The sequence below is a fragment of the Rhea pennata genome, chromosome 7 (assembly GCF_028389875.1).
Source record: "Rhea pennata isolate bPtePen1 chromosome 7, bPtePen1.pri, whole genome shotgun sequence".
NCBI classification, from domain to species: Eukaryota; Metazoa; Chordata; class Aves; order Rheiformes; family Rheidae; genus Rhea; species Rhea pennata.
In genome coordinates this window covers 38,622,078-38,639,513 of record NC_084669.1, presented here as the reverse complement: position 1 = coordinate 38,639,513, position 17,436 = coordinate 38,622,078, and the positions used below count along the sequence as shown (strand labels likewise).

Here is a 17,436-nt window from a genome sequence, read left to right as displayed (position 1 = left end):
AGGAAAGCGGGCTGCCCTAGCTTGCAGCTGCAATGCTCCCAAAACCCTCGCACGGGGCTCATTTTTAACTTGGAACTGGAGACTTCACCGCTGTTATAAAAAGAATGGAAGAGGTTTGCGTGCCGCCGGCAGAAAAATAGAGCGCCCAACTTATTCTTTCCCATCTTAAGCAGTACTCCTGACCGGGGTAGAATACATTACTGCCTCTGTGAACTCTGCTGCAGGTTCTACTTTACTGTAGTCCTACTCAGACATATTCTATTTTGAGTCACACAACACATCGATAACCCTCGGTGCAAAACTGTTTCTCACCGCAAAACAATTAAAAGCATCTTTCAGAACGGAGTTACAAGCTGTATAAAATCTTTGGTGGAAACCACTGCTCCATCTCTTTAAGAGGAGTGCTTAAACCGTCTTTTCCCTGCTAACGTTCAGAACGAAAGCTTTTATGAAGGGTGTTACATGCATAACGCCAGCAGACAAGTTGCACAGACACGGGAGACTGCTACGGGCTTCCGCGAAGCCTCCTGAAGACATAGCTGTTGCTCTATCAAACCAAGCAGCTGCTCAGAGAAGACCTGCCCTCATAGGATGAAATCTGAGCCCACAAAAGCTTCACTTACTGATCTGCAGGAATTTGTGTGGCTTCCTCATATCCAGCCCGTAACTTGATGGGAAAATAATAAGAGAGCTTGCTTTTCTTTAGTTACGGTTTGTATTGCTAAGAATAAAATCGTTTGAGGAGGAGTTCTTTATAGGAGGAAATACAGAATCATTTTTTTCTGTTTACACTGTTCCTTTTCACGCATTTAATGACTACTCAGTTCCACAGCACCAACAGATCAAAATAAATGTGCTGTATTAACGTAGTATTAAATGCTGTATTAATGCATAACTTCCACAGTATGAACCGAGTCCATCGACTTTTCTTTTTAAAACCTCGTTTAACCGATTGCACAAAGGTAAGCTGACGCCTTTTTAAGCAGAAGCCCTTGCGTACGCAAAATCTTTATTTGTCGAGTGTTTACCGAAAGCCCCGCTTGTTCTTTCATCTTAACAGAACTTTACTTTTAATGGAACTTAATGGAACCGCTACAAAGCAGATGTAGATAATACCTACAGCAGCAACAGAAAATTTACTGTAAGTAATTAACTCTCTGCACACTATTCGAGAAGTAAATCTTTGACTGAATTGATGTAGCTCTACCTGCTTGTTCTAAGGAGCGCAGTTAATCCCAGTGCCACGAGAGAAGGATGCTCTCAATTATTAACGCTCTTCTAAGATGACCGAAGCACCCGGGTAGCACCTTGTATCGCGAGGTGAGCAAACGCTAGCTCTCGCTGCTGGGGCAAAAAGACTGTCGTGACCTTCTACGCACACTGCAGCCTCCCATGCTCCAGCCAGGAATATGTTTCTCAGGGTTTCTAAATTTTAAACCTCTCTCTTTTACGCTCCTGCACCGAGCGCAAACCCATGAATGTTTTTGCCCCACTTAGAAGTTGAATATTGCAGCAGCAAATTCTGATGCATCAGACATCCAAGTGGAATCTGGAAACCGGTTCAAGATTCCTAGGAACATACAGAAAGCACAAAAAGGCTTAAAAGCGTCTTCTAAAGTGCCAGCCGGGTGGTATTTTCTGGGCATCACAAAGCGATAGTGTGACAAGAGGCACCAATGCTATCACCTTCCTTCACCTGCATTGAAGAGGCAGGCAGGGATGCGTGGGATGTTGGCAACACCGTTAGGATGACTGCCAATTTTTAAGGAAACCCAATTACTAGCTGCTGACCAGCTTTGCAAATTAGCTACTAGGATGCTTGACTTCTCCAAAACGTGGGCAGTTCCTCGTGCGAACGAAACAGCAACTACGGGCACATTTAAAATTGAGCAGAAAGGTTTTTCCAAAGCGTAGGGGGCTGTTAAGTGACTATTTTCAGAACCGGACAATCATATTCGGTGGTCTTAAATCTTAAATTCTGCTCCGAACACTGCAGGAACCTAGGTCGACCTCTAAATTATCTAAAGGGGCCACTTGAAATTCCTCTTCCTCCCTGCATTCTTCAGGTATGAAGTTAATACCATGGAGCTTCTTGGTTTTTTTTATATAAATGAGCAGACATATACACACTTGTGAAATTAAAGAATAAATAGCAGAGAATGCTTTTCTTCCTTGTAACAAAAGACTCGAGTATTTTTTTTATTCCCAATCTCTACCTCCGAAATGAGAAATCTGGCACTGAAATCCCATCTGAAAGCACCAGAATCTGTGAAAATGATTTGAGCTTGCCATATCTTTTCATTTGCCTGTCATCCTTCCTGTTCATCTACAGCGAAGCCTTGTTACTAGGGAAATAATGATATTTTCCTGAATGCTTAATGAGCGTGTGCTTAATTGTTTATTGTATTGCCTTGTTGACAGGCAGAGGTGGTAGGTCCACCACTATTTCAAGGTCAGATTAAAAAAAAAAAAAAAAAAAGAAAAGAAAAGAAAAGAAATGTGGGCCATTAATGCCCTAGGTCATAAATCAGAACAACTGTATCTTAGGAAGCACAGTCAAGCATTTTAAACAGTCACAAGCTTTTTAAGGCACGTGAAAGGGATAAAACAGTGTCAGCCAGGCCACGCGGCTAAATGGGGGAGTTGTGTTGCTTGGTGGAAGCCTAGAGTAGCTCTGCATTAATTTTGATGGAATAAGCAGTCCCCAAAGGTCAGAAGACATTAACATGACTGTCACCACACAGCATCAAGTAGCTAAATAAGCTTTGGGGCTTAGAATACAGAAACCTCAGCTCCTCAGTGCCACTGCAACACGGTTCAAAAAAAAATCTTTTAGACTTCTTTTATTAAAAAGGAGGAAAAATATCATTAAAACCCTGCAAATCTAAGGTGTAGAGAGCAGGGACATTTCAAATGCAAAACACACTGTTCAGCAGACGTTACAGATGATGGGAACGGCTAGTTTGGCCTAAAGAACATGGTGGGGGAAAAGAAAAGGAGGTCCAATGCTACGCTACAGACTGGTCAGCTATCCCACGGAGTTTAGTCCGGTGTATCTACACCATCTCCTTCTAGAGCCGCAAGGGCAGGGCACACAGTGCTAGCCTGGGTTGCTTGTAGCTGCAGAGAAAGAGTTTGGGGCCTGAGAAGATTAAGGAACCAGTAACTTCTGGCTTTGAAAAGCTCATGTTTCCTACCACCATGACCACAGGAATAACCACATCTTCTGAGAGAAAGGCACCTGGAGCTGCTCTCACAGCTCTGCGGCATTAAGGGTAGCGTTGAGTGACCGGCGCTGGGGCTGCTGAGTCCAAGGAGAAGCGTGATCCTGTATGTGAAGTGTCCTAGTGCCTGACCGGACCGACCTCAAAGCCTCTGGAGATACCAGGAGCGGCAACAAAGATCCACCTTGGCAGATCTCTCAGTGCCAAAGACTACCCTGGAGAGGGCTGGAGAGGAAAACAAACATCAGACTGGTGTTCAAGTTAGGAAAGATGAATCACTCTGGTGCTCCTTCCCCCTTGCTTCATTGGGTGAGCTCATCCCAGAGATGGCTGGTCGAAGAGTGAAATATGAGCTTCGTAACAAAAAAACAAAGTAGAAAAGGTTGTATAAAACACAAAAGCTTGCTTTCTGGGCATGTCTGAAAGCATTTAATTTATAGTTTCAAGCAGCCTACTTGGTGGATGAGGAAAAAAACAACTTTGGATCTCAGTTTTTGGAACAGTTTAACTTAGCTAAAATACGTAAATGTCATTTAAAGGAAGCTGAATCTGCCTTCTGAATTACCTTTGTGATTTTAGAGAAATGGAAACACGTTCTTCAATCAGATAACCATTTCTCCCCAGGCCTTAAAAGGCATTTTTCAGTAAAGAACATCTTGAAACCATGCAGTAGGCGAATTATTTGGGGAAGAGTAGCTTTGTAATTGCAGTACCAGTTCTCCATCCTAAAGAGACCACTGCCTTCCAATTTAAGCTATTTACAATGAACAGGTCTCCCACAAAATTTTACTGACTTGTTGAAACGAGGCATCCATGTCCTCGATGAGAAGATTTCGCCATATTATCAGCTGGAGACTAAATGAGCCCATGCCTAGAGAAGAAGCCTGCTAAATAGCAGGAAACATATCAGAAGGAGCTGGAAACTGAAAGGTCATCCGAAGGAACCTTTGCAAATTAGTTGAAAACGCTATTGCCTGACACGGAGAGGACAGGAAGATTTAACGAGGACTTAATGACCATCGAAATGATTCTTATTTATACAATAAAAGCCAAAAGATTTTCACAACGTCATCTGCGATACTCATCATCCTGCCCTCGCAGGATGGCAAGGCCAGCCAACTCCCCACCCACTTGGGAGAGATTCTTTCCTTTAAAGTATACGCTGATATTAAAACAACTGACTCCATCCACCAAAACATTTCAGTTATCTTTCAGTATCTATTTACCTGTCCACTGACTGTTCTACCAGTAAAAATTTTTAAGCCTATTGATAAATGATAGTTTTTATCCCAGCGTTGAGAAACCACAAATACCTGTTACAACAGTTCCTTCAGCTCTAGTTATTTGATTCCCTTGTAGGACTCTCTTGATATTTTCTCTTAAAAACACTAAACCCCCAAACTCTTAAAATGTGCATATCATATCGTTACAGTTACTTTGGGGAACTCTACCATTATGCATTATTTGTATTGCCACATTCCTAGGTGCTCTAGTCCTTCATTGTGCTAGGAGATTTCTAATTCATTTATAACATCCTTCAGAGTGTTATAATGGGACAGACATACAGTTAAGTCCTAAGACAAAGGGAATGAATCTCTAGGTGAAAGAGAGCACAGTATCTTTTCAGTAACCTACGTGCCAGATAGTATTTCAGCAGTGCAATATACTGGAAGACACGTTTTACTTTAATATCCAAATTTCACAGCTGAAAGTTAGAGAGGAAAGCAACCACATGGCTGCAAGAATGCACAGTAGTTCACGAGTGACCAAAATAAAACATTAGAAATGAGGAGCCCCAATAATGCAAAAATAGTATGCGAGGACAGATGCAGAACGTTATTTTAAGCTCATATACCTACGAGACTTCTCCACCCAGACTATTATTCCATGACAGAGCACTGCTGCGTTCCCAGGTGTCTTGCACAACCCAACTACAGCATGCTCCTCTCTCTTGGCATTGCTGCAGGCTTTTGGAAAATCCCATTTCCGCTGCCTCTGCTTGATAACTAAATATGTATCTTTATATTAGCTGTCCACTGTTTAATCTGAACCTTGGAAATGATGGTTTTGCCATATTAAACACAAACGGGAGCATTAGTTTCGTGATTCAGCTCTGGGGTCACTACATGCCTGATCAACGCCAGCAGAACACAGAGGGGGGAAAAGAGCGGGGGGTAGAGGGGAAGAATCGTACAGCATATCTTCAAAAAATTTAACTAAATTTCTTAAAAGAAAAAAAAAAGCAAGCTTTTACTTTTAACAAAAGCCTTTTCTTGAGCGCTTAAGAAAACTGAATCTGGACAAAGCTTTCATGGGCAAATTCTGAAAGAGGTTTAACGCGCTTGACTAGATAAAGCGCAAATCCAGGACATGGCTGCCCATCTAACCGATCTTCAGGAGCAGGTAAGTGGGAAGACTGGCTATCAGCAGCAGAGAAACGAAAGGCTAAGAAGATGCACGTATTTGCGTATCACAAACCCTTGGCTGCACTGGTTCTTGCTGAAAAGCAACAAAAGGGCAGGCGTAGCGGCAAGGTCGTTCAGCTTCAGGATCAACGGACTTCATCCAGTGGTGCATAGGAAGCACTTAGAAAAAGCTTTCTGAGATAAAGCAAAACTGTTGCAGATTATAAATGTACCAAGACTTCTAGACTATCTCGGGTCTGCATACCGTAAAAGCACATTTTCTTAAAACTTTTGCAGGAAACTCACCCCATCCGGTCTGCCATCCGAAGCTGTAACGATGAGAATATAGCGGTCAGTGCTCTCTCTGTCCAAAGGCTTTCCTAGGGCTAGCAGTCCAGAACTAATAATAAAACAAAAACAGAATGTGTTATCGCAACAGTAGTTTTAAAATATCCAAAAGCACTTTTGTCCCACTGCTTTGCCTTACGTGGACATTTCCCTTTTCTACAAGTTAATAAGCTCTGAGGCTTTATTACAACTCAAAGAATGCTTTGCACAGGTATAAGCTATTAAAAACGACGAGCCAATTTCTAATGCTTTCTGGCTCAATACACATGTAATTTAGGAACAAAATAAAGACCTGGCGATATATACAGAATTACTGAACGCAAGGCAATAGTAAGTGACAAGAGTCACAAGCAGGCCACGAGCCACGGAGTAGTCCCGATAGCCCTGAAAAGCTAGATTTTGTCTCGAAGATGATCTACTTTCCTCATGTAGAGGTCTGAAAGCCATGTGGAGGTGGTGGTTTCGGAGCAACACCAAAATAAGATCCCACAGCACGCTGTTACGTGAGGAATCATCAGGAAGGGATCATCGGCTAACGCTAGTGTCTAAGCAAGCTAACCCCTGCTTAACCGGCCCAACAGGTCCTTCTGCAAACAGCTCTAAAGCTCTACATTTCCGGATGGTTTCACCACGTTTCTGGTGTCTCCTAGACGTCATAGTCAAGCTTGCAATAAAATGACACGTCTCTTAAATGCCACCCAGGCCACAGCCTATTCAACAGAGATGTGCCAGCTTCTAAATACGGATCCAGGATTAGACGCCTCCTCTTGTCATCTGGCTACACAGCTTCTGCCATGAAACACCACCAGATGTGGTGGTCTAACAACAGGCAGCTTGCAACATGTTAAGAAAACTGCAACACGTGATTCTGCAGTGAAAAATCCACACTGGCTGGGACCTTGGCATGCCGCAATTCCCCCTTTTTAGTGAGTTTATCAACCAGACACAAGCATTTGCCAGGCATGGGGATCTTTTAGTGGTTGAACTCGTATGTATAAGCTAAAACAACCTAAATGGCTAATTGCTCAGATAGAGGTTTTATTCAAACAAAAATAGTGAAACCCAAACCAAGCAAAAAAATGAAAAAAAACCCAAAAGCGTGTTGTCATTAGCTATCCTGCTTCAGAAGCCTTGGGTGTATGTGCTCCGTACTTGCTGGTGTTTTTCCCTTGAGATCATCAATTCCTCCAGAATTTCAGATGCAACTTCTTACTCTCAGAGAAGACCTCGAATTTTTCTACTTCCAAAATACCGATGCCCAGCCAAGACTTTTACAGACATTGCTCTCAGCAAAAACAGATAACCAACACTTGCCGGGCAAGCTGCTCCAGCAAGCAGTCTCTTTAAATAAATACTACAAAAGCAAGGGGAACCAGGATGGGGGAATGCGACCCTTCCCTAGGATTAAAAGCTTGGAAGTATTTTTAAACATTTGTTCAAGAACCACTGTGCTAAAATAAAAACAGAAAAAATGATAGGGAGAGGAACAGAGCTGCTTTAACAATTGCAATAAACTGTCTCCACTTAAATAGATGGATATCAAGCAAGAAACAGGCTAATTTAAGTGCTGTGTTTTACTCAAGGATTTAGACGTGCTTTCATTCATTTAGCCCCCTGGTTTTTAATCTTTGCTCTCCCTGGGGAACATAATGAGGCACCTAACTACTGCAGACTGAGCTCAGGCTGTGTCTACCAAAGGAGAACCATCAAAACCATCTCACCACTCTCGGCTGGCGAGCGCTAGCCAAAATAGACCTAGGAGATGGATCTGAAGCAGGCAGTATGTCCCACCCTGTCTGGGAATTATGCAGGGATTAACTGGCATGCTCCAAGATGCAAGCAAATAGCTCAGGTGGGAAAGATGGTCCATCTGAGATATTTAAAACCTACCCAAGAGCAGCAGCACACAAGTCTCGGGGTACTTGTGTCCCATCCTCCACCCTCACTTTTCCTACCTACTAAAATACTTAAAATAAACAAAGAGGCCCCCGCAAAAAACACGGTGGCCTCCACAGGCTTGTTAATGCCTAAAAGGCAATCTGAGGAAGCGCTGAATCTGCCCGCCTCGGAGCCTTTTGCTTTGCTCACGAGCCACAAATCCACTCGGCTGAAAAGTTTCCAGGCTTTTTCTAGGTGTTTTCCACTTACCTTTGAGAGAGGTTAAAAACTTGCTGAGGATCTCCATTCTGAATGAGGTATCTTATAGGGTCTCCCTCCCTATCAATAGCCTTTAAAGGGGGAAACAAAAAAAAAAAAAAAAAAAAAGGGATAAGATGATGTCGGTCACAAAGCTTTTTGGTTTCTTTTTTGTTTCTTTCTTTCTTACAATTTACATATTGGAAAATTACCCACAGAAGTACCATTAAAGTTAAAATCCAAAGCGATTAAGTGTTTTGCCCCAGGATAAAAGCAATAAAACACGCGAACACATAGAGCGCCAGGTAGGATCCGGTGGGAGATGAGTCTCAATGAAGAAAAGAGCTACGGAGATAGACGGCCATACATGTGCCACCCAAATTCCAGCAACCATCCCGTTTCTTATCCCCTTGCCTTAGGCATTTCTTGGAGATGGGTAACAGCAAGGCTAAGCTGCTCGAAATGCCAAGCCAATCTGATTTCCTTTCATAGGAGGACAACGGGTCCCGTTAAGGAGGGGAAAACCGGGGAGGTTGAGGACATCCTGCAGAGGTGTCTACCCCGGTCCTTGTGCGGGAAGCATCAGCGCCGCAATAAATACTCTATTTTTGCTTCTCAGGCTCCCGGAAAAAAATCAGACTCTTTGCATGCTTTAATTAACGATGGCTGGCGGAAGGCAAAGCAAGGAACGCCTCCCAGGCATGCAATAAACTTGGAGGCTTATTTACAAATGAATACAGTGGAGATCATTAAATATTGCATTACTTAAGCTCAGATGCAGCTGGGCATGTTTTAAAATGCGTAATATTATAAAAATAATAACCATCTTTTTTAAAAAGACCTAACAGAAAAGGAGACGGTCAATTTATTTGACTGGAGTCAGTTATTTTGGGGGCAACGTGTTTTGAAGTGCCCTAGCCAGATTTTAAACGCCTGCATCTGCATCGCTATTTACACCGACGAAAAGTGTCCCAGCGCTTTGCAGATCTTTCGACTTGCTAACTCAGGACTATTGAGGTAACTTGCTTCATCTCTCACAGGTTTTGTAACCCTTATACTGCATGCAGCACTTAAAAAAAATAATTTTTTTAAAGGGAGGAATAAAATTGTAACCTCTTAACCCTACTGCACAAAGCAAAATTTAATTCATAATTCTTATTATATTGATAAGACTATTCCAGAAAGCAAAGGTCAGCATGAAAATATACATGTGAAACTAGCTGTAAAATATTTGAGGGCTGCTATTTTCCAGATTACCTACTTGCAGGCATTATCTTAAACTACTACTGAAATTACAGACGCTCCCCTGAAAAAAAAAGAAAAAATCCAAGATGACTAACAGATAACTTTGTTTTTGCACAGAAAAGACAGCGCAAAATTTAACAAGCTCCAACACCCATCAGGTTATGAATGTTTAAAACGTCCTGGCCAATTTTATGTGGGGAATTAAAAAAAAAAAAAAAGGAAGACAGAAATATAGTGAAATATAGTGCGCACAGTAAAAGCCCTTTAATACAGATGGGCTATTAATGCAGAATGAGGCAGCTGAACCAGGGCTGTGAAGGCGATGCCTCTGCACCTTACGTTGAGAACCGCCAGCCTTTCGCGAGAAGCAGCCTTCGACTAAGCCGTGGCAGACGAAGCCGCGCGTATTTGCGATTCGAGAACTACACATTTCTCACGGGCAGCGCTTAGGTATCTGAATTCAGCTCGTACATAACGTATCGGTAATGCAAGGCAGATCTCCGCTGCGGTAGTAATAACTAGAAGGCAGTGTTTTCTAAGCGTTTCCAAGGCCCTCAGAAGTAACGGACGCTCGGTGTCCTGCGGCAGGGCCGTCTGAACAGGGAAGCAGAACCCAGGCTGCCGAGAGAGGCGGCGCGGCGCCGAAAACGCGCCGGCGCAGCGCTGTTTACGGGCTGCGCCGTCCTAACGCGCTCTCGCCGCTTCCCCTCGCGGGGCTGCCTCGGGTGGCCGCTTAGTTCGGACACTACAGAACGGGCTGTTTGACTTACAAACCGCTTTTAAACCCTAGAAGCGGCCGCACGCCCCTTCCTGGGGCTCTGCGAAGGCTTACAGGGAAGCTCGCCGTACCTGCAGGTTTAACAGAACGGCTCCGACCCTCATGGCCTCACTGACTTCCAGGCTGTACATCAGCTGGGGGAAGCGCGGAGGGCTCTGGTTGTTCGGCGGAAGGACCTCGATGTAAACGGTGGTAATGGAGCTCCTGCAAGGAGAGGGAAAAAAATATGAATTAAAAAAAAAAAAAAAAATCAAAGCCCATCGAAATCAATAGAGCGTATGGCAAAGCAACCAGCAATATCTGTTTTATATGTTCTCCAGGTCTACTAATCTCTCTTTGCTCTCTTAAAAGCTTCAGGACATATTTTTTTGCCCTGCACCAAAAATGCACCATGTTCACAGAGCAGGAAGCTCTTCTATTTATTTATTTATTAATAAAAAGTAGCCCAAGCATCCTTTGAAAACAAAACATATATACACACACACACTAATATATAATGCGTAACAAACGTATTTACGCGTGCAGGGCCTGACATGTATCAGACCAAACACTATCGCTGCGCCTGCAAGCCACAGAGCAAGGATGTCTATTTGCACTCTGCGTTTCAAGAATATAATTTTTTTTTTTTTAATTGGACTCGAGCTGGCTCATCACCGTCCTCCCCAACTGCAGCGATTCCCCCACATAGGCAGCGTCCAAGGAAGCTGCTGAAAAGACCGACGTCTGAATTAAAGCAGCCTACACAAATGCTTTTATTTCCCCCTTTTCTCAATAATAGGAATTGCTCATCGTTACATGCTTAACCGTAACTTCTGAAAAAAAAAAAATGAACTTCAAATTTAAACTTTTATACTCCGTGTAAACTTAAATGTACCTAAGTGCTTAAACGTGCCTAAACATAGCTCAATAACTTACGACATATTAATGACATTTGTTACAGAAACTTTAATAACACTCAGCAAAATACCTTGGCTCACGCACACTTAGTCACCTGCCCAGAACTGAATGTGCCGTGCTATGTGGAACGCATTTCCATTTAAATTTGCCGTCGCAAATGCTACAAATCTACCGCTCCTGAGCTGTAGGAAGAAGCGCGCCCGGGCGACGCGCCCGTTACGGAGACGACGGTCGCTTGAAGACAAATTACCTTCTCTGCGCAGGAGGAGCGTTATCGGCCGCCTTGACGGTGAGAGCGTAGGAGCGTCCCACCGACAAGGCGACTCCCGGAGCAACGGCGATAAGGCCTGTTCGGTCGTCGATGACGAAGTCTCCCTGAGCCCCGGCCAAAATTTCATACGCTATCTGTCCGTTGGGTCCCTCGTCGGCGTCTACGGCGGTGAGCTGCAACGCAAAACCGGAGCGTCAGCGGGCACGGTTCAACGTCGCGGTTTAATCGCTTTTAACAGGGCAGCTTGGGAAGGGGGAGGGAAAGCGGAGACGGGGGGGGGGGGGACCGGAGCACGCTTGTCACGTGGCGATTTCTGGACGCTGCACGACGAGGGCGCGCGGGAGGCGTGATAGGTGGGGCAAAACCACGGAGCAGAGCGGAAAACCGACTACTGAAGCTCGCAAGCAAACTATTTTAAGGTACGAGTTGCAAAAGCGAAGACCAACTTTGCTCTCCTTTGATTGCAATTTACAACACTTCAGAAACAAAAATGCAAATAAATTACTTTGTTGCAAGTTGAACCACCGGGATCGCATTTAGTCACTGAAACTTCCCATCCCTCTCTACCTTCTTTGCAGGGACCACGCTGCTGCTGCCGTAAATTCCAACGTCTCGCGTTACAAGCTCTCCTGGCGCGCTGGGCACGCGTAGGCAACGTAGGAAACGCAACCCTGCACGTCACCAACGCGCGCGACCCGGGCCAAGGGGACCCCCCCTTACACCCCATCCCGCTACGTCACTCTACTAACTTTAACCCTCAAGCGTCCCGATCGATCGAGAGCTTCTACGCGCAACGGCGCTGAACAACATTTTGAGGGCAAAAACGGGAATAAAAAGATAACAGAATTAAAGTTTAAGAGCTGCCGTAATTGCTGATCCTAAAAACTTAGTCTCCGGATGTCCCAGAGCTTCACAGTTAATGAGATTTTAGAAATACAGCATGTGTAAAATACACAAAGTACCAAACAGGATTTATTTTACTTTCTTAAGATACTTTTTTATATCCAGCAGCCTCTAGTCCATTACCTTAAAATTTGACATATCGAATAGGCACGTATCTTACGGCAGCAAGAAGCTGTTTTCTCGGATGGCAGTGAGAACGCACAAAAAATGCCTATTTTTGCCCTTCTAGCTTTTCGCGTTATATTCTTGGCGATGGCAGCGGCTCTGCTCAAACTCACTCGCTTTATAGTTGGAGGAAAATGGACTTCAGCGCTTGACCTGCAACCTTTTTGCAGCAAAAGCGAAGTTTTAGTGAACTCGTTCTGAACTGATGTAGCAATTTGCAACCTTTCCAGGCACCCTACGTTTTTCTCCCATTTGCTTTGTCCCTAATCATGTCCCCCAACAGTCGTCCTCGAAATGAGCCTCTCAGTCAAGCAAGTGCCCAATTTGGGCTAGAAACATATGATACGAGCGCCGAGTTCTTGCTTCGGCCACTTTATTAAATCTCTGCCCATTATATTTTTACTTGGGTATATCGCTGCATTTACTGAGAAATGCAAAGATAACCTGATTTTATTTTACATTGCTTTTAATAACATTTACTTTGCAGGTGGAATTTAATGTGGCGATGGACTGAAGACAAAAGGTTCCAAATAACCGTGCAAATAAATCCTTCGAGGTGGTTTGGAGATGACCTTTACAAAACATTTCCTCCAAACTGTTTGCTGGGCTTCTACCAAGCTGCACGCAAAGAGCTGGAAACTAGGAACGTATCCCAAGCCGCAAGCGCACCAACACATCCCTAACACGTAAGGCGGTACACGGCGGCACGCGAGGATGGATCGATTGGTGTCGGCGTACGTGGGGGGAATGAAACTGTTTAAATGAGATGGATCTAATAGCAAGGTCACATTTGAGGTAGACCCAGTGTGGGCATTTATTTCAAGGCTGTAAATAAAATTAGTCCCAACGTACCAGTGAAATTGGTATTACCGCTCAGGACTAATCCTGCCATGAGCAAGAGGTAAGTGATAGAAAAGGCCAGCAAAGACACGTTTTTTTTCTTTTCTTTATTTTTCTTTTCCCCTTCTTTTTCTTTCTTTCTTTTTTGGCCTATGGCACAACGGCGGTGGGTGCCAAGACACGTGAAGTTAAGTGCTCTGCACAACAGACCTCGGGGCAGCGCCTCCAAATCAAACTGCCGGCATCACCCCGGGCCCAATTATTTCAACGCTCGCAAGCTGAACAGCTTATGCTCTAATTCACCCCGTAACTTGCTGTTCCCCTGGCAGCCAAAGAGTCACTGGTTTTCCTAAGATCTAGGTGGATTATGGTTCTTGCTACCCTCTGCCCCTTCTCAGCTTTTTCACGCTCTTGCTTAATATTCTCTGGGCCCTGCCTCCTTTAGGTTGCCTACAGAAACGAGAGGTGTCTAAAGAAAATTTTAAAAAAAGATGGTAATAGAGTGAATTTAAAAGACCTGTGTGAAAGGTATTATCGCATTATAGCTACATCCTCCACTTAAATTTTGATACTGATTTAAATAGCTGAAACACCAGGAGCACAAACTGCTAATAGCAAACCGAAAAACAGGACAGCTAAGAATGTAAAAAAGCTGGAATTAAGCATTTTAACGGGTTTAGCGTTACGCCGTCTTTCTAGTGGTAACGGTCAAAACGCTTTCCACATGCTTAACTGCTCCGAACGCCAGATTTCTCCAGCAGCTATTGTCCATTCTGTGAAATGCAATAAAATACCTATAAAAGCAGAAGGGAAAAATTGCCTACGAAATTCTCCAGCTGAAGAGGACGGTACGCACAGGCATTTAAACCATCACCGATAAAATATTTGCCTTGGCTAAGGCCTCAAACCCTCTCACGAGGGCTCCAAGAAGGCAATTTAAATACAAACTATCCAAACCAACACCATCTGCAACAGCCCAACCGCACAGCCAGTGCTCGTGTGAAAATTATTATCTGATTATACAGATTCACTGAGGTCACTGTTCATTTTCTAACCTACTTTCTGTGATTACAAGAAGCGGTTTTATGGACTAATCGTATCCGCCCCGGGCCATTTTCCCTTTAGAATGACCCTAGCTGTCATCTCACAGGACATAAACTGAAATATTTCTTAAACCTATGATGAGGTAGGGTTCTGGACTGAAAGAGTTTGTGCCATGTATAGAGAACAAGCCAATTTAATTTTAGTTCAGGCAAGGCTGAGGCCTTAATGCCCCCCCAAAATTTCCAACTGCAAACCCTCGCTTTAGAAGGCAGCTCTCGCAGGTGTCATCCAGTGTCCCACCACGTGGGAACAGACCCCACACTCTCTCCTAACGTTGTTAAATCACTGCTGCCCTCAAACACTTGGCTGCTGATTAGAGAGGAAGAAAGTTTTTAATTACTGAGGGCAGCTGATGAATTCTTCCTGACTATTCCTACAGACCCCACTTCTCCTCAAAAGCTGCCCTCCACTAACATCTTCGTGTCTTCTCATCCATCTACCTGCAAATGGTCAGGAGATCTTACACCCTGGGATCTTAGGACAATTACTCCCATATAGAAGCATTTTTGTATTAACTTCAGTGCAACCACGGTTCACCTTCCACATGCAACTCACTGCATGCAAACATTTCTCCCCCACCACCACATTTTTTTTTTTTTTTTGGAGGGGGGCTAGTGTTGATCTTTTTTGGCTGCTCAGTGGCTCTACAAACAAACGGCTTGGGCTTCTATAAAAACCTGAAAGGTTTGATCACACGATGAAACATTTCTGCGTATGTTCTACTGAACTGTTTACACAATCTCACGCTCTACTTTAAATTAATATTACCTTTATAACGCCTTCTCCGGGCCCCATGTCTGTATAGATCTTGACACTGTATGATATATTGGAGAAAGTTGGGGTATTATCATTTGCATCAATCACCACGATGTTGACTGTCACTGGGGCGCTCTCCTGTACGCCATCAGAAGCGGTCATCTTCCGGAAAAGAAAGCAGAACAGGAACACATTTCAACAACGTGTCCTTAAGGCAATTACAACCATGAGAAAATACAGTTTAACAAAAAAAAAAAATATATTTATTTGTTCTCTTTTTGTTTACATTTGCTAGTAAATTCCATCCCCAGAAAGGTGCAGTGAGGTCTGAATTAAAAAATTAGCTGCTAAACGATGAGCATAAAATTAGATACCGTAAGCGACTACTATTACATGAACAAAATACGCTCAATAAAACGTAACTGTAAATCATTGCAAAAATAATAATCATATGCAACTGCTTTGCCTGTGAGGTTTGTATTTCAGAGGGACTATTCCCCTTATAAAAAGGTCTGCAACCGGCAGCTTGGAAGAAACCCTCGGTTATCATTGCAGAAGAAATACATCTCGGACAGCAAAACCGCAAAGCCGGTCGTACTGCACCGGTGTCGGATTCCTTCGCCAAACGTGGCCACAACTTCTTGTGCTAAAAAAGAGCTGAGACAGCGTTCAATAAGCCAGGAAAAAAAAGAAAAGAAAAGAAAAGGTGGTTAGCAGAGAGCAGGGTCAGCCCGTGTCGCTGCAGAACGGCTCAGGGCAGGGGGCCAAGACTGGGACCCCGGAGACTACGCCGAAAACGCCGCTGTCAAACCGGGCCGTTTCAGCGAGCTGCAGCGCTGCCCTGTTCGGGATTTTGTCCGCGCTGGCGGCGAGCAAAGCCGCCCACGGCTCCGAGCGCCGCTCGCTTACCGAGAACGTGTACAGCTGCTGGGCTTCCCTGTCCACGGGCTGCAGCAGGGTGAGGTAGCGGGTTACGCCGGCCTGAGTCACAGTGAAAAACGCGGTGTAATCGTTGAGGAAGAGATGGAGCTGAGGATCCTTCGTCTTCGAAGGACGGAAAGAAAAAATAAAAGGAGCGTATTTTATTATAAATTCGTTTTTTTAAAAAATTAGTTACACATGCCTTTAAATATATATACACAGTTCATGCAAGTATTTGTTTTAGCTGCAAACTAAATTAGCAGAAAGTTCAATGACGTGACTGATGGCCAGGAAAGGAGGGAAAATCCAAAAAAAAAACCCACCACCTGATTTTCTAACGGAGAGAGAAAAAGGCACCAAAAATATTCTTTCCAGGTTAAAGAAACTCAAACAGTAAGTAAATACTTATATCTGCCAGGGTAACAAGGTGGTTTTGTTTAGTTCTGTTTTTTGTGTTAAAAAGATACCTTAAAGCCAAGGGTCAGTTATCCCTAAGTAGGAAGTAGATACAACCATTTATCATAAAGCATATTAAAAACAATTTAAAAAAGTAACCTATCTGGGCGAATGCAGCAATAAAGCAGTTGAGCCGACGCAACGAAGCTAACTGCACACGTTGCAGCACGTGGCTAAACAGACACTTCTCAGAGATTTCGTTTATGTCTACGCGGAAAGCAACTTTGCAGAAAGACTTTCAAAGTAACTAGACCAATGAAGCGTTCACAAATCCTGGTGACACGGCAGGCATAAACACTCGAACTACCTGAACGCGCTAAGTGCAAAAAACAAACAGCTCTGAGGCTAGATAAGGCCAATAAAAGGAGAGACAGAAATTCATTTTAGCAATCCAAAATACTCTCAAAAGCAGGTTTGGGAAGCCCAAGATTACACTATTTAAATGAGAAAGCATTTTAGTTGCTCAAAGCTACGTGAAAAAAATATCGAAGTATTCCAAAGGCAAGGTTTCCCGCTGCCTAAAGCTGCGCTGCATCTAGGCCAACTCCCAGCAAAATTAAAATGCAGTTTACAACTAGCAATGCAAAAGGTAATCTTTTCTTCCCATAAAAAATTATGGCTGGGAACTGCCAGTAACTGTTCGCTTTGCAGATGTTACAAAGCTGGTCTAAAATTCTAGTTTACAAAAGCCCAGTTCTGCTTGTTATGCCAGTCTGAACACAAAGAAACACTACTTTTTTCCTAGTAATTTGACCAACGATGGAAACGCCAGGCCCTGCTCCAGGCAATTTGCCCTATTGCCTCGCGATCCCTCTATTCGACACTTTATCCCAATGTTTTAGCTAAGTGGCCTTTGCTGCAATCGATGCCCGTTTCCACTTCTTCTGTGCATCCTGGCTCCGCAAAACAATTTTTTCCCCTTAACCTTTGCGTTGCCATGTTTTTACGTTGCAATTACAGTTGCTGCTGAAAACGCTGCGATTCCTG

General features: G+C 43.7%; 1 protein-coding gene across 16 annotated transcripts in view; it reads right to left on the bottom strand.

The window, feature by feature from the left end:
• PCDH15 (protocadherin related 15) overlaps positions 1-17,436 on the bottom strand; it is a 599,229-nt gene that overhangs the window by 93,034 nt on the left and 488,759 nt on the right. For all 16 annotated transcript variants that reach the window (XM_062580806.1, XM_062580810.1, XM_062580818.1 and 13 more), the window contains 6 exons: positions 15,982-16,116; positions 15,085-15,234; positions 11,284-11,477; positions 10,208-10,340; positions 8,126-8,205; positions 5,936-6,029 (listed from right to left, as the gene is read on the bottom strand). In XM_062580806.1, the coding sequence (XP_062436790.1) occupies positions 5,936-6,029; positions 8,126-8,205; positions 10,208-10,340; positions 11,284-11,477; positions 15,085-15,234; positions 15,982-16,116 (786 nt within the window). The remainder of the gene's footprint in view (positions 1-5,935; positions 6,030-8,125; positions 8,206-10,207; positions 10,341-11,283; positions 11,478-15,084; positions 15,235-15,981; positions 16,117-17,436) is intronic.